The 15994-nt window shown below is 44.5% G+C and overlaps 1 protein-coding gene, 1 long non-coding RNA gene and 1 pseudogene across 9 annotated transcripts; all 3 read left to right on the top strand.

Annotated features, from left to right (window-relative positions):
• The first annotated feature begins 5191 nt into the window (after window positions 1-5191).
• On the top strand, window positions 5192-5310 carry LOC120601560 (uncharacterized; annotated as a pseudogene).
• A 3221-nt stretch (window positions 5311-8531) lies between these two features.
• LOC120601468 (uncharacterized) lies at window positions 8532-9667 on the top strand. Its single transcript, XR_005652446.1, has 3 exons — window positions 8532-8706; window positions 8796-9065; window positions 9209-9667. It is a non-coding gene; the product is annotated as an uncharacterized LOC120601468 (long non-coding RNA).
• Window positions 9668-9844: 177 nt separating this feature from the next.
• GIMAP7 (GTPase, IMAP family member 7) lies at window positions 9845-14576 on the top strand. 8 transcript variants are annotated; one of them, XM_039861166.1, is made up of 3 exons: window positions 9850-9999; window positions 10372-10520; window positions 13083-14576. In XM_039861166.1, the coding sequence occupies exon 3, from the start codon at window positions 13122-13124 to the stop codon at window positions 14001-14003; it is 882 nt and encodes a 293-aa protein (XP_039717100.1). In that variant the 5' UTR covers window positions 9850-9999; window positions 10372-10520; window positions 13083-13121; the 3' UTR covers window positions 14004-14576. The 8 variants fall into 8 exon arrangements, with proteins under 8 accessions (XP_039717104.1, XP_039717100.1, XP_039717099.1 ...); XM_039861165.1 differs by having other exon boundaries at window positions 9877-9999; window positions 10486-10520; XM_039861169.1 differs by having other exon boundaries at window positions 9909-10048.
• The last annotated feature ends 1418 nt before the right edge of the window (window positions 14577-15994 follow it).

Below are 15994 nucleotides of genomic sequence, written 5' to 3'. Positions count from 1 at the left end.
TTGTTTGTACTCACAGTGTTTTTGGTGGCGTCTTCAGGATTTTTTTATGAATAAGATCATGTCATTTGCAAATTGAGACAATTTTAGTTTTTCCTTTCTGATTTGGATGCCTTTTATTTGCTTGTCATGCCTATTGGCTCTGGCTAGGACTTCCAGTGCTGTGTCGAATGAAAGAGGTAAGAGTGGGTATCCTTGTATTTTTCTCGATCTGAGAGGAAAAGCTTGCATCTTTTTACTATCGAGTATGATGTTAGCTGTAGGATTGTCATATATGGCCTTTGTTATGTTTGTACCCAGTTTGTCGAGAGTTTTTATCATGAAAGGATGTTAAATTTCGTCAAATTTTTTTTGTATTCATTGGGATGGTCAAATGAGTTTTATCTTTCATACTGCGAATGTGTATCACCTTGACTGATTTACAGACGATTGACCTGTCCTTGCCTAATTGCCTTCCTGCACAATGTGGAACATTAACGTGACGTGACACCACAAGGTCTCTTCGCCTCACTCCTGATTTTAGCATGAAAGCTTTCGGTCTTTTATCATTAAGTGTGGTAGTGGTTGTAGAATTTTCAAAGACGCCTTTTAGCAAATTGTGGAAGTGTCTTTATTATGAAAAGGTGTTCAATTTTGTCCAATGCTTTCCCTAAATTTATCGAGATTATCATTGTTTCCTCTTTACTCTATCGACATGGTTTATTACATTAATTGATTTTTAAATGTTAAACCAATATTACATTTCTGGGATAAGTCCCACTCGGTCATGGTGTATGCTGCTTTTTATATATTGGTGGATCCTTTTCGCTAGTGTTTCGCTGAGGATTTTTGCATCTGTGTTCACAGGAGATATTGATCTGCGATTTTCTTTTATTGTGATATGTTTTTCTGGTTTGGTATCAGGACAGTATTGGCAACATAAAATGAGGTGGGAAACATTCTTCTTCTTCTACTCTTTGAAAGAGTTTGTGAAGAATCGGTATTAATTCTTCTTAAATGTTTGGTAGAATTTCCCAGTGAAGCCATCTGGGTGGGATTTTCCTTTGTAGGTAACACTTTTTATTAGTAATTTAATCTCTTTATATGTGATAGGTCTATTCAGACTTTCTATTTTTTCTTGAGTCAATTTTGGCGGTTTATGAATTTGTCTGTTTCATCTATGTCATCTAACTTGGGGTATAAAATTATTCATAATGTGTATATATATATATAGATATATATATAGATATAGATATATTTTTTTTAGGCGAGGCAAACCTTGTTGACCTCACAGACTACAAGGACCTTGTCATCTTACAATCCCTTTTTAGTTAATTTTTTTATGCCTACAGCACCTCGTCTTCCTAGGCATAATCTTTTCTTATAGTTTTTTTATTTCTGTAAATTCAGTAATAATGTCTCCTCTTTCATTCCTGAGCTTAGTAATTTAATTCTCCTCCACATTTTTTGGTCAAACTAGCTAAAAATCTGTCAATTTGTTGATGTTTTTGAAGAACTAAGTCTTGATTTTGTTGGTTTTCTATTCTCTAGTTTATTAAATTCCACTCTACTCTTTATTCCATTCTCCTTCTCATTGATTTAGGTTTAGTTTGTTCTTAATTTCTCACTGCCTTAATGTGGAATACTAAGTTATTGGTTTGAGATCATTCTTCTTTGTTTTTTAATATATATTATATACAGCTACAAATTATTATCTCGTATATAAATTATTATATTACATATAGCTATAAATTTTTCTCTAAGCATTGCTTTAGCTACACCCCATAAGGTTTGCTGTGTTATCTTTTTCATTTTCATTCATCTCAAAGTATTTATAATTTCCCTTTTGATATCGTCTTTGATTCATTAGTTATTTAGAATCATATTGTTTCATATCCACTTATTACTGAATTTCCCAATTTTTTTCTGCTATGGATTTCTAATTTTACTTTATGTTTGCCTGGAGAACATACTCTGTATGCTTTCAAGCCTCTTAAATCTATCGAAGTTTATTTGACGGGCTCACAAATGTTCTATTTAGGAGAATGTTCCTTGTGCACTTGAAAAGAATGTGTATTCTGCTGTTGTTGGGTAGAGTGCTATAGTGTCGACCCAGTCGGTCACATCTTATTTTTCTTTGTTGACCTTCTGATCGGTTGCTGTACGCATTCTTCGAAGTGGGGTATTGAAGTCTACAACTATTATTGTTCAATTGTCTATTTCCCCTTGACTCCTTTCAGTCTTCGCTTCATGTGTTTCAGGGCTCATTTGTGAGGCTCATGTATGTTTATAACGATTATATCTTCATAGTCATCGAGTCTTTCCTCCGCTGGTTCGAATCTGCCATTGAGCCCCTCTAGTCAATTTTTCGTTTCAGTTCTACTTTCCAACTCCAGAATTTCTATTTTGTTCTTACAAAAATAATGCCTCTCTCTACTGACATTCTCTATTTGGTGAGATATTGTCATCGTAGTTTCTTTCATTTACATACTTGCAATTGCTGCTTTGAAGCCCGGTCTTCGAATCCAATATGTAGGCCCTCCCACAGGCCGTTTCTGTTGCCTGATTTTTTCAGGATATGGGTCACACTTTCCCGTTTCTTTGTATGTCTTGTAGTTTTCATTAAAAATCTGAGCATTTTAGGTAATATAGTAGGGCAACTCTGGATAGTGATCTACCTTCTGCTTTTCTAGAGCTCGATTTGCAATTGCTTGTATGTTTGTTTAGCGACTCGGCTGGACTCTTCCGGTGAAGCCCATGTCTCCTGCAGAGTGAAGCCTCTGGTGTTGCTTCTCGGAAGGTTCAGCCTTGGGGTGTCACCTGGGATGACATTCGTTTTAGCAGGGCTCTCTTTGACTGTCTCTTTCAATCATCTCTCTGTTGATCTGTGTGTCTCTGTTGGTTTTACATCCACATGCTAGGTCTACTAATCCACGGCTCTCTTGTTTCTGACAATGCCCTCGGGCATACAGCACCCCCCGGTCTGATCTAATTAAATGTGGTCTCCTTTGCATGGGTGGTTTTCGTAGCCAGTCTTTCAGGTTTTCTCTGACCCTGGGAGGACTCTTTTCACTTGTCTCTTTTCCTGTTTCTCTCTGGTAAACTTGCTGGCCTATGGTTTCTCCTGGAGCTTTCATAGCGTTACCATCCTCCTCGAGACTACTTGCCGTTAAAATCTTAATTGTTTTCAAGAGTACCCTTTGAATTTCCCACACTCTGTTTCAAATCAAGTCATGTCCTTTGAGGAGAACTGTGGAGTTCTTTGATATTATAGACTATGTTTCTTCTTGAACAAAGTCTCTGAGCCACAGCTCGGGGCCTTGAGCAAGGGCTCAGCTCTGGTCTTTTCTGCCTCTCCCAGTGTAGAATCCCCATCACACGGTAGTGTGAGCAGTTGGGGTCCCAGTGTTCTTAGCCTGTTCCTCCTGGTCTAAAGTCTCTGTCTTGCAAACAGAGAAGCAGGAGGGTGCTGCTGGCTGCACTCACCAGGAGTTTAGTCCCGCATCTCAGAGTTGGAGGGGAGGAGAGATGCTGCCAGCAGGACCCAGTTGGTAAGGGAATATACTCTAGCTGCGGGGAGAGCAAGCCCCGTTGCTTGGCCATACCTGCCCAGAATGGAATTTACTTCAAGCTGAGCTGAAGAGTAGGTTGGGGAGGGAGGAAGTAAGTCATGGCCCAAGCACCATATGTAGACTTCACTCTTCTTACTACGATTTAGTAGGTTAAAAAAATATATATATTTCTTTGTTTGCTGTATGACCTTAGCGCAACTTTTAGAGACTTTAATTTTTTAAAAGATAGTTTTTATCAGTTATGATTGTCCCACCGGTAGTAAATCTGGAGGGTTCCTCACGATGCTCTCTAGAAGCAGAAACCCTGTCAGGAGTTTTAGGACGAACTTTGGCCCAGTGCTAACTCTCCCTGTCTTCTTTCCCGCCGTGTGTGTGGTTTCGTGGAGTTGTACAGTTTCGTGTATAGTTTCATGTTCCCTTCTTGTTCTTTAGTGGAGTTGAATGAAATATCGCTAACTGGGGACCTAAGTGACAGCTGCCATTGTCTTCCAGATTTCTATCTTTATCTGGAATCCTTGGTTCTCCACCAAATGCTAATATGTCACTTTTGCACAAGATAGGGAGAATGTTGACGTCACCTTAGATTTCCAAGTAGTCATTTATAGTCTTTCACAGCCTAGAAATGGGTCCTTTAATCTTAACTTTCAAGTGATATTTCTCCACGATAAATGATATTCAAAACCAGTCGGGCTGCTTAGCTATCTATTAGCTCTCTAACCTTCGAGAACTTCGCTGCTAGGATTTTGAAAGATGGCGACATCCATTAGCACCTGTTCCAATTTTGAGCAGCTCCGTTTTGTTTGGCTCATGTCGAAATCAAAACAAACACCGTGCTAAGTGTTGTGCCTGCTCTGAACGAGGCTCTGGTGTGGCTTTGGAGACTCAGAGGAAAGCTCTTCCCCTTCATCTGCAGGGCAGCACCCGCCTGAAGAGGGGTCTGAACTGGATCTTGAGCCAAGTTCAGTGTGATGATCTCCATGGCGAAGTTTCTTCTTGGCCCAGCCTGACTCCTCTCATCCCTCTGAACACTTCGGCAAGTACGAATAAGGGGACATTGACTCTGGAACTTGGCCTTTCCAGCCTGTGCTATAAACCACAACTTGGGGGCACAATGAGTAAAACATAGCAAGCAGGAAATGGCCATGGCCCAAGCAGGAAATATGTTTTCCTGTGCAGAAGAGAATTTACGGTAAATCGTTTAGCTCTTTTCTCGGAAACACGGGGGATTATAAAAAACAACAAAAAAAGTTTTGAGCTGTGATATGCTGAGATAGACATAAAATAATCTCTTTGTTCTTTGTTAACATTTTATTTACAGCTCCTATCATTCGTGATAAAGCGTTTAAGGAAATTCTGTTCATGGGTGGATTGCAATGAAGCAATAAAAGATGTCGAATCAAAAACAAAAGGAAGAAGTGCAAATAATAGCAGAGATTGTGCAAACCAAATTGCAAATCCCAGAAAAAGGGCAAGTTACTGAATGCTACCAGATAGATATGGCCGCCTCTGAATTTTCTCTCCATTCCTGTCTTCCTAAGCAGTCTCTTCATCTACTACTAGCATCACGGAATGGCTGTGCATTCCGGGGAAAGCCGAGCAAATGTCGTGGGTTTTGAAGGGAGGGAACTAAAAAGTCTTGGAAGGTCTACGGCCATGCTACCCCGAACAAGCCCGATCCCATCTGATCTCGGAAGCTAAGCAGGCTCGGGCCTGGTTAGTAATTGGATGGGAGACCATCTAGGAAGACCAGGTGCTGTAGGCGTAAAAAATAAAAAATAAGGGATCGTAAACTGACACGGTCTGTGCGATCTGTAAGGTCAGCCAAGGGTTGCCTCGCCTAAAAAAAAAAATCTTGGAAGACGAATGAGTCAGAGAGCCGTAGGCACGCTGAGTATGAGAGAGAAACACCTGCTACTTTGCTTCCTGCTTTCTCTGGCTGTTGGTGCCAAGTGGTAAACGGAGCTGATATCTGTCACCGTCTGTAACTGTATATCACTCTGATGACCATGGGGACACAAAGCACTGGGAGAAGAGGGCCCATAGGAATACTGCTCTCTCACACCAGACCCCCTCAAGCCAAGAGCCCCATACTGGTCCATCCCTAGGGTCTTCTTTCGAGGTCCCCTGCTCACTGTAACAGGTTTATCACTATAACCATCCAACGTCTGAGAAGTCGTATGGGTAAGTGGCCAGGGCTCATGACTCATGCTGCTGGGTATTCGTTTGCACTGGGTAAGGCCCAAATATGATCGTATGATATAATACGGTAGGCATCGGACTTAGACCATTTAACGCCTCCCCTCCCTATTTTCTTATCTGGGGCTCAGAGAGCTTTGGGGTTTTTTTTCCCCCTTTGTCTAAAGCCATAGATCTTGATAGTGGCAGAATCTGACCCACATACTCCTCCCGACTACATTTTATGTGTCAATGGCAGACAGCCGGTGCCGATGCGCTGATACGAGAGTCTGCTCCGAAGCTCGCGGACCGAAACCAGTGTCAGTGAGCTACGAGGATCCAAGCGGTCAGCTGGTGTCAGTGAACCTGTGCTGCCAAGTGCAGCCCGGGCAGGTGTCTCCTGCATATTTAAATGCATTAAAGCTTGTTTTGTCTTACTTTTAAGGAAAACACCCTTCCCTATTTCTTCGATAACACTATTCTTTTTTGTGGATTTGCTATTCTGTAAGAATGTGAAATCGACTCTCGTCGGCGGGACAGGGCCACGCTTTCAGGCAGAGGTGGTCTTGCAACCTACCGAGCCCATACCATCCTGGCAGTTGGCCTGGCCCCCTAATGGGTCCAGGAGGCCTTCATTTCCTCTGTCTCTTTGGATGAGAGGCAATTTGGGGGGTTTGTTTTTGGTGTTGTATAAATTGTTGACAAATGCTTAGTTCTCCTGTAAAGTACCTGAGTCCAGAAAGGATAAAAGTCAAGAAGATGAGATGGGAACAGCTGTAGGGTCTGGGCACCCCGGGCAACAGGAAGTCACCAAAAAACAGGCTCGGGCAGAGTTTGAAAAATGCCTTTCTGGGAAAGCCACCATTTCGCATGTCACCGAGCCTCCCCTGGTCCACGCGGGCCGGATGTGTGGGTGGAGAATGGGGAAGATTTTTCTTTCTTTTTTTTTTTTTTTCTTAGTAAAGGCGGGCCGCTCGGACTATGTGATGCGAAAGGAGAACCTCTGGGTGCTTCCGAGGATGGAACGAAAGGCAGGCGAGAGAAAAAGAAGTGGAGAGAAAGGGAAAGGCGACTATGCAGCTCTGAGGTTCTGCCGTGACGGGCCACCCCGAACCGCGCAGCCACAGCTACCAAAAGCATACTGTCTCGTATTTCCGGGCGTTTAACTTCAAAATGTCCGCAGAGTCACGCTTTCTCTGAAGGCCCTGGGGAGGACCCTTCCTTGCTGGTTCCTAACTTCTCGTGGCGTCTGGCAATCCTCGGATTGCTTTGCTTCATTTCATATGCATCACTCCAAACTCTTGCCTTTTGCATTTCCCTATAAGCAGCAAGGAGACACCAGGCCTCACCTCCCACACCATGCCTGGAAATCTCCTCAGCTAAATGCTCGAGTAGGACATAATTCAGCGACTCCTCTTCCACTTCATAACAAGGATCACCTGTCCTCCAGTGTCCATTCCTCACTTCAGTCTGAGATCTCACCTAGGACGTTCGGATTTCCACCGACGGTCTCTTCACGGCACGATCCCATCACGCGCCTCCAAGTTCTCCTTACCTCAAAACCACTTCCACATTTTAAGTTTTTGTGTTCGTTTGTTTGTTTCTGTAGCAGCATCCAAGTTCCTGGGACCAACCATAACCCCAGGAAGTAAGTACTCCATTTTAAAGATCAGGAAAGGGTGAGCTGCAAGAGAGATTAATTTATCCACATGAGGTAGGCTGAATAACGGCCCGCATCAAAGATAGCCACGTCCTAATCCCCAGGACCCATGAATTGTTACCTTATTGCAAAAGGGTCCTTGCAGATGTGATTAAATTAATGATTTTGAAATTAGGGGAGATTAGGGGAGATCGTCCTTCATTATCTGAGCAATCACGAAGATCCTTATAAGAGACAGGCAAGAAGATCAAAGGAAGAAGAAGGTAATGTGACGATGGCGGCAGGTTGCAGTGATGTGGCCACAAGCCAAGGAATTCTGGCAGCTTCTAGAAGCTGGAAGAGGCAAAGGATACATTATCTCCTGGAGCCTCCAGAAACAACGTGCCCTGCTAATATCTTCATTTTATCTCTGTATAGCTGACTTAAGGCCCTTGACCCCCAGAACTGTAAGAGAATACATTTGTATTATCTAAAGCCACTAAATTTTTGGTGCTTTGTCATGGCAGCAATAGGAAACTGATACACCAAGGTTGATTGTCAATCTGTGAAAGAGCCAGGAGACTGTGAGGAAGCCTTGCTTTCATGTCCTGTTATTATTTTTCCAATATCTTAATAAGTTTGAGCTTTGAATTTATCTAGACCATAGCACAGGAAAAGCCCCGACTTCAATGAGGCAGACTCCCGTAGGATTTAAAGAAATGTCTTTTAAGAACCTCCAACCTTTTGGAAGATTCACGTATATCCATATTGCCGTGTGTGTGTGTGTGTGTGTGTGTGTGTGTGTGATGCACAGAATAAAAGGGAAATGTGAAAAAGGAAGCTGAGGCTTTCTCCACGTTCCTGTCTTTGCTTCTGACTACGTGGAAGGAGCGGCATCGTCGAGAACGGGCACCTTCATGGAGCTGCCGGTGGGGACCAGCCACAGAGACAGGTGGCACACAGCGGAGCTGTGTTGGGAGCTGAGCTAACTTGGCGAGCTTTGAGATAAGTGGCACTAAACTATTTTAAACACTCGGTGTTTTCCAAGAAGGGAGTTGTAAGAACTTCATTGTTTTGTAGGATGAGTAATTTGGCTGACCTTGGGTCTTGACTGCTGTTTTCTCATTGCGATGCTACAAGTAGTGTGTTTTAAATAAACTCGGGGACACAGACACAGACACAGCTTGATTCTGTGATCCCTCCTGCAATTCTGTCTTCTTTCTTTTCCTCAGTCCATGCTCCCCCTTTCAGGTACCCTCAATTACTTCGTCGGCTGGCTTCCGACAGAGCTGGAGGTGGGAAGGAGCTCGTAGCAATGAGGCCCAGGTGGACAATCCAGGAGAGGTACGAGGCACCCCGCCACTCATCACAAATCTTCCAGGGGATGATCACCCCCTAAGTTAGGGTTCATTGGTGGGACTGCCATGTTCCAGGTGCTCCTCCGTGGCCAGTGGCCTCAGGGCTGTCAACATCCCGGCCCCGCATCCTACCCGCGATCTCAACGCATCTTAACTGTGTACTTGCACGTAGCACCCGGAGAAGCAGTTAGCTGGCCAGGGAAACATGGAAGGCACCTGCAGCAGGACACGTTTCCTTCGAGGAATAGGTGGGATGAAATGGAACAGGGCAATGGTAGAGATGTTTTGAACAGGAGACGTGGTTCTGGTTCTGCTGTAGACTCCCACATAGGCAGCCCTGTCAAGGTGAGCTTCACGAGTGTGTGATCCGTAGAGTTAGGACCCTGTGCTTACAAGCGCCCCTCGCTTGGTCGAGCGCCCCGTTGATGTCATCTTGAAATTCTTAATGATATTTAAGCAAAGGGCCCGGTATTTTCCTTCTGTGCCAGATCTCGCAAATTATGGAGCTGGTCCCGATCCGTGCCTTTGGCGGAAGTCGGAACACCGTTACCTGGGACCCCCACACCATTAATGCCAATAATTGGCCCACGGAAACGGCCACGAACACCGTCACTCCCAAGTCCAGCTGCTCCCCTCCGTGGGTAGCCACCCCGTTGTCCGCTACTTCCCGCTGCATCTGGCCCTGTCGGTCCCGCCGGCTTACACGGCGACTGATCCGGTTTCTCAATCTAGTGAGCCAAAATGGATGATAAACACAATTTACGGTGACAACTAGAACATCTCGTCAACTGTGAGAGCTTCGACAGCCTGCCCCATCTCACGCGGCGTCCCCTATTCATTCAATCATTAGGAGGCATGCCCAGAAGACACCGAGTCACAAGCCCGACTTCCTTCTTCCAGAGTCCCCCGCGGTCTCCCAGTGCACCAGGGACAATGCTCAGGCACTGTGCAAGATCTGTGCCATTTCATATGGGCATTTTTGTATCCGCCGCCCTGACCCAAAACGACAAATATTGCTTTGGAAGGTTCGTTGCGTCGGCAGGCACGTGGAAGGAAAGGTTTTCACTTGACAACACTGCAGCCCCCACCAAATGGCAGGGCAATATTCCTGTCTCTTTAAAGACAAGCAGTTCCTCCGTTGGCCCCACCCCTTCTGAGCTTGCTGGCTCAGAGGAATTGGAGAGTAGAAGCCTGTGTTCTTCAGAGGTAAAGCAAAAGCACCAGCTTGAACCGCTTCTTCGGAGAAAACCTGACAACTCCTCAACTCGCTGAAACAAAGGTGAGCCTGGCCAAGAAGAGCTCTGCCGAGCGACAGAGCTGTGAAGCCAGTAAGGTCCAGGGAGTGTGCCTGGGGGTGGCTTCTGGTCTGAGCAGGGACTAGGAATGTGCCAGCAGTGCCTCCGGGACGATGTGGCAGAGTAGTAGCGGTGGAGGGGAGCAAGGAGCATTCGTAACACCATGTCACTATGTCTTTCGTCCCGAACAGGACAAACCTGAGCCGACCAGCGCACTTTCCAGGCATTTGCTGTTGTGACAGACACACAGAGGGCTGCCTGATAAGCCGTCCTTTTCCCTTCGTAGGAAATTAGTGTCCCCAAGCAGGTCCCTGGAATCATTTAAGGACCAGCCAGTCTAATCCTTCTTTTTACAGAAAAAAAGAAGCTGAATCCCACAGAGTATGATGACTCTCTGGGAGTTATTCATGGCATTAATGGCACAGGAAATCTAGAAGTCGGTTTGCTGATTTTTTCCTAATATTTAACAGGGAGAAGCTGTGACCTTCACAGTGTGACCTGTGAGGTAAGGAGGGTGCTGTGGAGGTTTTTTTGTTGTTTTTTTGTTTGTTTTGTCCCAAAGATATTTCTCACTAAAGACGGACAATGAAATTATTGTATTTTCAAGTCTCTCAGACCAATTCTTTCTGTGCTTCATCCACCACACAAAATGGAAGTATGTTTGTTTTATTTGCTTTTAATTTTTACTAGTATTGAAATATAAACTTCAATACTAGTATTAATATAAAATTAAAATGTAATTTTGTTGTATAATTATGGAACCGTCTACATGGTTTCAAGATCAAATCTATGAAATCTAAGGGTACTCAAAGACATCCAATTTTAAGCTTCTAGCCCTGTCCCCCGCAACCTGTTTCTCCCATCCCCATATAAGTAACTTTTTTGTTGGCTTAGTTTTCAGATGATCCTGCCATTGCTTTCTTACGTATGTGAATACATATATAACATTTCATGTATGTAGTTCATATTCCTCCTTATTGGAGAAATGGTAGGTACACTCCACATCATTTTCTTCACTAATTTTCACTTGAGATACAATCCGAAGTTTTCTCCATACTGGTATAGAAAAATGCATCTCGTTCCTTTTTACAGATGGATAGTACTTCTTCGTGTGAATGCACCTCAGTTTATTCAACAGTCCCCTCCCGATGGCCATTCGATAGGTTTTTGGTCTTTTATGCTATTATAAATGATGACGCGATGAATAGCCCTAGGCATCATTTTTTTCTGTTTTGTTTGTTTGTTTGTTTGTTTTTGGTCAGCGTAGCTTTGGGATGAATTCTAAAACTGGGATTGATCATCAATGGAAAATGCATTTGTACTTTTCCAAAACATCGCACACATCTCTTCTGTCAGTTTTGGACCTTTTTTCCATTCTCACTAGTGACGCAGGAGAGGACCTGTTTCCCCCATACCTTTAACCAACGGATTATGCCAGCAAACATTTGGGGTTTTGCCAAACGTGTAGGTGAGAAATAGTATCTCATCTCAGAAATAGAGGTGTAATTTTAATTTATTTTATTTAGTTATTTATTTTTGTGCGTGTTTTGATTTCATCTCTATTATGAGTAAATGTTAATATCTTTTTATATATTCGAGGCATATTTACGCTTTTTTTCTTTGAAATGTTTAACGATATCTCTTGCTCTGTTTCCTATCGAGTTGTTGGTCTTCGTTTCTCTACTTTTAGACTTTCTTTGTATAACAGGAAAATTCACCCTCTTTGGTGAGTCTACCTACCCAGATAGAGTTGAATTGTAAGCAAATGACAATTTTTTTTGGAAATTTTTCTTCCCTTGCTTGACCTTGGTGCTTTAATTTGTCTATGGTGCTTTTTTGCCTTGCATTACCTTTTAGATTTTCATGTAATCGAGTTTATTAGTCCTTTTCTTACTCCGTTTTAAATCTTAGAAATATTTCTCTCATCTCCAAGTTACAAAAAATGGACCCATGTTTTTTTCTATTATTTATATGGATTACTTTTTTACATTGAAATTTCTAATATTTGTCATTTGAATGACATGTGGTAATGAATGCAGATTCATCTTTTTCTGTATGGTTATGTAGCTACCCCGACGTTGCTCATCGGTCCACCTCTTTTCCCCGTTTCTGTGAGATGCTGCCTTATGGAATATAAATGTAACATAATATAACTGAATTGAATATAAATGAATATAGTGTGATCGATTTGGTGTATTTCTGAATTTTCTGTTTTTGTTTCTCTGCTCTCCCTCATCAGGCACCAGCATCACACTGCTTTAATCATAGAAACCACAAAGTTTTACTCTCCAATAAAGCTACCGATCCCTCTTCGTTCTGTTTCCTCATGGTGCAGGCTAATCTTTTTCTCCTCATCCAAATGAACTTTATAATAATCCATTATTTTAGCTGTCGGAGAAAAAAGGCGACGACAAAATTTTACATTCATATTCTAGAAAATCGTGTCAAAGAAGTATCTATAAATGCCTGTTTTATGAAATGCTATAAACATGAGTCAGTGTTGAATTTTCTGCACCTAGGTCTTTTGCTTCTTGATCTGTCAATGGGACAGGTAACAACCAATTTTCTCATGTTGAACCACCCTCGTATTTTTGAAATAAATCACACTTAATCACGGCGTATTACTTTTGTAGTGTGTGATGATTTATTTAGAATTATTGTATCGATATTCGCAAAGGAGACCCATCTGTAGCTCTAGTTATTGGTGAAGTCTTTTGGATCAATATTATACTTGATTCATAGGAAAAAATTATAAAGTTTTCCTTCTTTTCTTTATGATCAGAAATAGTCTAACTAGCTTTGAGACGATCAGATCTTTGAAGGTTTAAATGAGTTCCCCTGTGAAATCACCTGGACCTTGTGCTCTTCTGTGGGAAAAATTTATAACCGCTTTATTATTTTTTCCATAATAATTTAACTGTGTCATCTTTCTGTCTCCACTGGGGTCAATATGAATAATAGATTATCGTAAATGTTTGGGGAGGAAAAGGAAAAAAAAGAGGGCCGGAATGGTTTCCACACTGACCTAATTTGACTCTTTTTTCCCCTCTCCTTCTCTTCCTGAAAGGCTTGTGTGTTCCTAAACCCCAGACCTCTTGACGCGAACATGGCCGGCTGTCGGGACAACACGCTGAGGATTGTGCTAGTGGGGAAAACCGGAAATGGGAAAAGCGCCACAGCAAACACCATCCTTGGGAGAAAAGTATTTGATTCTAGAGTTGCTGCCCACGCTGTTACCAAGACCTGTCAGAAAGCATCGCGGGCCTGGAACGGGAGGGAGCTTCTTGTCGTTGACACCCCAGGGCTCTTTGACACCAAGGAGACCCTGCAGACCACCTGTCGGGAGATCAGCCGCTGTGTCCTGGCCTCCAGCCCGGGGCCTCACGCCATAGTCCTGGTTCTGGAGCTGCACCGTTACACGGAGGAAGAGCAGAAAACCGTTGCGTTGATCAAGGCCATCTTTGGGGAGTCGGCCATGAAGCACATGATGGTCTTGTTCACTCGCAAAGATGCTCTGGAGGATCAGAAGCTGAGTGACTTTATAGACGGTGCAGACGTGGACCTGAAAAACATCCTGGCAGAGTGCGGGAACCGCTACTGCGCCTTCTCTAACCACGGGGAGCCAGGCACGGCTGAGAAGGATGCTCAAGTGCACGAGCTGGTGGGGCTGATAGACAAGATGGTGCAGGGAAATGAAGGGACTCACTTTTCTGAAGCCATCTACAAGGACACCGAGGAAAATCTGAAACGTATGGCAGAGCAATTGAAGAAAATCTATGCTGATCAATTAGAAAAGGAAATTAAACTCGTAGAAAAGAAGTGGGCTCATAAACCACAGCAAGGAAAGGAACAAGAAATAGAATGCATAGAAAAGAAATATGAAGAATTAATAAAAAATATAATGGAGGAAGCTGAAAAGAATGTATTTAGTATGGTTTTCCAATATATTTGGAAGTTGCTTGTGAAAATATGGCATTCTTTTTGGTAGTTATGTAAATCCTATTTTTTCTTCTTAATTTGCTATCATTTGTTAATGCGGTAGATTTTGCATTTTCCAAAAACGGCTCTCGTGGTATCTTCTGCACCACTTATTCTGCTTAGATCTCAGCTTGTTACTCCTTCTGTTGAGTTATGGTGTGTGTGTCTCCTACCTGACACTCGGTGGACATTGTAACTGCTCTGATACATAGTAGATGATTAAAGCCACGCCACGTGACTCCTAAGGTTAGAGAGAGACAACACGCCCCTGCTCTCCCGGGGTGCCTGCCCTTGGAACGTGGCCGCCATGTCGTGAGGCAGCCCACGGTGCCCACGGAGAGGCCACACGAAGAGGACTTGAAGTCACTGGCACGGCCCCCTGGCCGGTCTTTCATCTGCCAGCCGGAGCTAACTTGCCAGCCGCACAAGGTCAGCGACACAGAAGCGGCTTCCGAGGCTGCCAGTCAAGCCCCGGCACACACAGCTGCCAAGAGCGAAGATGAGCTATCCCCGCAGTGTGTCCTGCCCAAATCGCGCATTCGGGAGAAAAAAATAAACGATTGCAGTTGTTGTTAAGCGCTAAGCGTTGGGATGGTTTGTTATGCAGCGGTAGCTAACGGAAACGTCTGCCCAGCTCGTCCCTCCCCCTCCCATCCCTGCTCCCACCTGCCCCCCTCACGAGGCCAGCAGATATACGAAGTTACAAAATTGGCCCGAGCAGGCAATGATTGTCACATAGAGTTCAAAGACTCCACTTAGGACGATTGGAATGAGGATTCCTGCCCACGTCAGGCGCTAGCAGTACAGCTGGCGCCTGTCATTCATTTAGGCCAGGTCCGTGAGCCCTTCGCTGGTGAAGCATCCGGCTCCTCCTGCAAGATGGCTCTGCGCTTCACGGAGGTCTGGAAAGTCTCTTTCCGAGTGTCCATCTTTTCTCGCTTAGGTTTGCTTAGGTTCCACCCTAACTGGAAATGCCCCTGACGGTAACTTAACAGTCTCCTCTGGGCCAAACACTTTCGCTCGCCTCCGCAGGTGCGCACTTGGCCCTTCTTTCCCCCACCTCTTTGCCCCAGGAGGCTGATGTACGTGGGCCCCGTCAGTGGCATCTCTGGCCTCTGCTGATGGGAGGTCCGAGCAGGATGACTCGGGAGGAGAAGAGCGAGGTCAGGGTCTCCGGCCCGGCGGCCTCGCTCCCAGCAGGGTCATCTGCGATGAGCCGCGACCCGGAGCCGAAGGTCCCAGTCCCTCCCCTGCTCTCCCCTCGCCCATGACTCCTTCTGGGAAGCAGTTCTCATCCGCCCCCTAGGGTTAGGATGTGACTTCCTTGCTGTTACTAACACTTCCCCTCGTCCTCGTTCCCATACCCTGTGTCCACAGCGTGCAGGCGGCCCCCACACTACACTGTCCCCAAGGACCTAATTAGAGCGGGCCATCTGTTCTGCTAGAATCCTGAGTGATCCATGGTAACGATGCCCCGTTTCTTTTCCCTTTCAGACATCCCCTGATCTTTATTACTGTTTTTATTTTCAATTCCCTCAAGGATAAGAATGATTTTCTTGGCATTATCCAAGCGGAATGTTTTGTGTTCATACCCGATGGGTCTGCTGCTAGTGTGTCGTCTTTACTGAGTCATATGAGGACACAAGTCGATGTCCTGAGGGAGCCGACCCCAGGCCAGGGGACTTGCTAAGTCCATGGTTCGGGTCATGGGGTTCTGGCTAAAATCAGTTGTCCTTGGTTTTGGGGTGGGGGTGGGGGGTTGACTTAACCTGAGTTTTCTCTTGCTTGTGCGTGTATTGTTGTGGCCCCCGCCTCCAGGGCAGCCAGACCGCCACCGAAGGAGCCACCTCCGTGCCAGTGAAATCCTCTGCTGACCACTCAGGGCACATTGCAGAGGAGAAGGCTCTGTAGCTGTGAGAGCCGGTCGCAAGGGGAGGAATGTTGGTGTCGGATGTGACAAAAACCTCAAGGTCTGGGCGGTTCTCACTAAATGCTAACATG

The sequence above is a fragment of the Pteropus medius genome, unplaced genomic scaffold (assembly GCF_902729225.1).
Source record: "Pteropus medius unplaced genomic scaffold, Ma_sr-lr_union100, whole genome shotgun sequence".
Classification (NCBI taxonomy): Eukaryota; Metazoa; Chordata; class Mammalia; order Chiroptera; family Pteropodidae; genus Pteropus; species Pteropus medius.
Note: the sequence above shows the minus strand (reverse complement) of the source record. Positions and strands in the feature narration are given on the sequence as shown.

Excerpts from the sequence above, each read along its gene's own strand:
- GIMAP7 (XM_039861170.1), top strand. The coding sequence starts at position 13,122 with ATGGCCGGCTGTCGGGACAACACGCTGAGGATTGTGCTAGTGGGGAAA.